This window comes from Otolemur garnettii, unplaced genomic scaffold (genome assembly GCF_000181295.1).
Source record: "Otolemur garnettii isolate 467f Iridium unplaced genomic scaffold, OtoGar3 scaffold00299, whole genome shotgun sequence".
Classification (NCBI taxonomy): Eukaryota; Metazoa; Chordata; class Mammalia; order Primates; family Galagidae; genus Otolemur; species Otolemur garnettii.
In genome coordinates, this window is record NW_003852694.1 from 116751 (window position 1) to 119328 (window position 2578).

At 36.3% G+C, this 2578-nt stretch overlaps 1 protein-coding gene across 1 annotated transcript in view; it reads left to right on the plus strand.

The window, feature by feature from the left end:
* Positions 1-2125, plus strand: part of LOC100965478 (natural killer cells antigen CD94-like) — a 5234-nt gene extending 3109 nt beyond the window's left edge. The window contains 3 exon segments of the mRNA XM_003803375.3: positions 433-536; positions 1974-2088; positions 2090-2125. Coding sequence (XP_003803423.2) covers positions 433-536; positions 1974-2088; positions 2090-2125 — 255 coding nt within the window.
* Positions 2126-2578: the final 453 nt, after the last annotated feature.

The following is a 2578-nucleotide window of genomic DNA, read 5'->3' on the forward strand; positions in this document are numbered from 1 at the left end:
AAAAAAAAAAAAAAAAAAAAAAATTGCCCACCTCTTAAGAAAAAGGGAAAAATTCTCCAGTTTCATGCAATGTCAGTGCTGAGTTGAGGTTGAGTAGGTTATAACCCTGTGATTCATCCTTCATGATAGTGTTAATTGGGGACCAAATTGATCATGGATCCCCTGTGAAGGGAGCATACCATGAAAACTATCTTCCTTTAAGTTTTTTTATTCCTTCAAGAAGTAACATTATGCAGTATTTTTTTCCATAAATAAATGGGCCTGATAAATGAGAAATATCAGGCATCTGACTATACTTTCTAAATTGGCAATTAAAAGTAATTTGTATCATGGACAAGCTGAATCTTACTCTGAACACAGATGTCCTTAAAAAGATGTTATGCCCCCAAAATATTCAAATCAGCTAATATATTTGCCTCTGACTCTAAGCAGGATTTTATGCCCTACAATCAAAACTTTTACTGGATTGGACTCATATACGATGAAGAACACGCTGCCTGGTTTTGGGAGGATGGCTCTTCTTTTTCGCGGGATTTGTAAGTTTTCAGTAGTCAAGTCCTTTTTTGACCTTTGCAAATTTATCCCTAGATTTGACTAGTGAAAGTAGCATCTAAAATAACCTGTGTAGGGCATGAGCATACAGAAAAAAGAGAAGGTGCAACAGAGAACTGTTTTTGCTCCACCTATAATATCTAAGCATATGCTCAAGGACATGAAAATTAGTGCGTTTGTGATCATAAAGGAACTTTTGACATGAGCTTTAGTTTTGCCTTAATAAAACAATTGGACATACATGTGCATGTACGGATAGATGCTCATGTGCACAAGGGCAGTCCAGAGAAAATGGTATGTCCAAAGAACATGCTGCCTGGTTTTGGGAGGATGGCTCTCTTTTTTTACAGGATTTGTAAGTTTCTAGTAGTAAAGGCCTTTTTGACCTTTGAAAATTTATCCTTAGATTTGACTAGTGGAGGTAGCATTTAGGAACACTGAAACTAAAATAACCTGCCTAGGGCATGGGAAAACAGAAAAAAGAGAAGGTGCAACAGGAGAACAATTTCCCCCCCTCCCTATAATATCTAAATTTATGCTCAAGGACGTGAAAGTTAGTGTGGTTGTAATCATAAAAGACCTTGTGACATAAGTTTTAGTTTTGCCTTAATAAAACACTTAGAGATACATGTGCATGTACAGACAGGTGCTCACATGCACGGGGCAGTCCAGAGAAAATGGTTGTCCATTATATTTTATTCTGGTGAAGCCCAATATTCTCAGCATCCTCTCATCTTTTAAATATTCTGGGCTTATTTTTCTATATATTTATAATGTTTGAATCTCATTTTCACTTGTAAATGTGGGATTTTCAGCATCACACAATGTCAGAGTTTATGCTCTAGTTGTTTTCCTAGACTAAATCAGATAATACTTTTTTTTTTTTGAGACAGTTTCACTATGTCATCACAGTTCACAGCAACCTCAAACTCTTGGGCTTAAGCGATTCTCTTCCCTCAGCTTCCCAAGTAGCTGGGGCTAAAAGTGCCTGCCACAACGCCCATCTATTTTTTGTTGCAGCTGTCATTATTGCCTAGCTAGCCCAGGCCGGGTTCAAACTCGCCAGCCTGAGTGTATGTGGTTGCTGCCATAACCACTGTGCTTCGGGCAGTGAGCCCAGATAATACATCTTAAATAAAACAGAAGTAAAGCATTGCACCCATCAAAACCATTAATGACAATGGCAAAACTAAAAAAGACCTGGCCTCAGTGCTACTGATTAGTAAGGAAATAACCGAGTGTGTTTGGGATATTGTATTCTTGGAAGCATGAAAATTGTGGTTATGGAAAGGAAAAAAATTCAACATGCTAATATCTCATTTAAATGCTTATAAAAGTTCTATGCTTTAATAAAAAAAAAATCACCCCTGTAAATTCTCACTTCCTTTTTCCATATGTGAATATTTTCTTTTTCATTACAGATTTCCATTGATTAAACTCTCAGATACAAAGAAATGCATATTATATTGTGCAACAAAAAGTAGTATTGATGAATCTTGTGAAAAGAAAAATCGTTATATCTGTAAACGACAGCTCATTTAAGTGTTTCTTGAGGCAGAGCGGTGATGACTAAGGATCCAGGATTACTAGAAATGGTACTTTACCTCATATTATTACTAATTATCTATTTCTTAGCTCTGTAAAATGCTTCATACTGTCTTTTCATATACTTTTCATACATTTGAAGCCATGTATTTTAAAATTGATGAAATTTGTATACTTATATCTGAAATTATAAAGTATAAAGAACTTTATGAATACTTTGATGTAATGCATATGGTTAACATAAAATTCAGTGTAGTTTTATTGCATATTTATGTGAGTTTGCTTACATTCTTATAAATTCTTTTGGCAAAAGTTCAAAAAAAATTTTTTTTGAGATAGAGCCTCAGGCTGTCCCCCGGGTAGAACACTGTGGCATCACAGCTCACAGTAACCTCCAACTCCTGGGCTCAAGCGAGTCTCCTGCCTCAGCCTCCCAAGTAGCTGGGACCACAGGCGCCCACCACAATGCCCGGCTATTTTT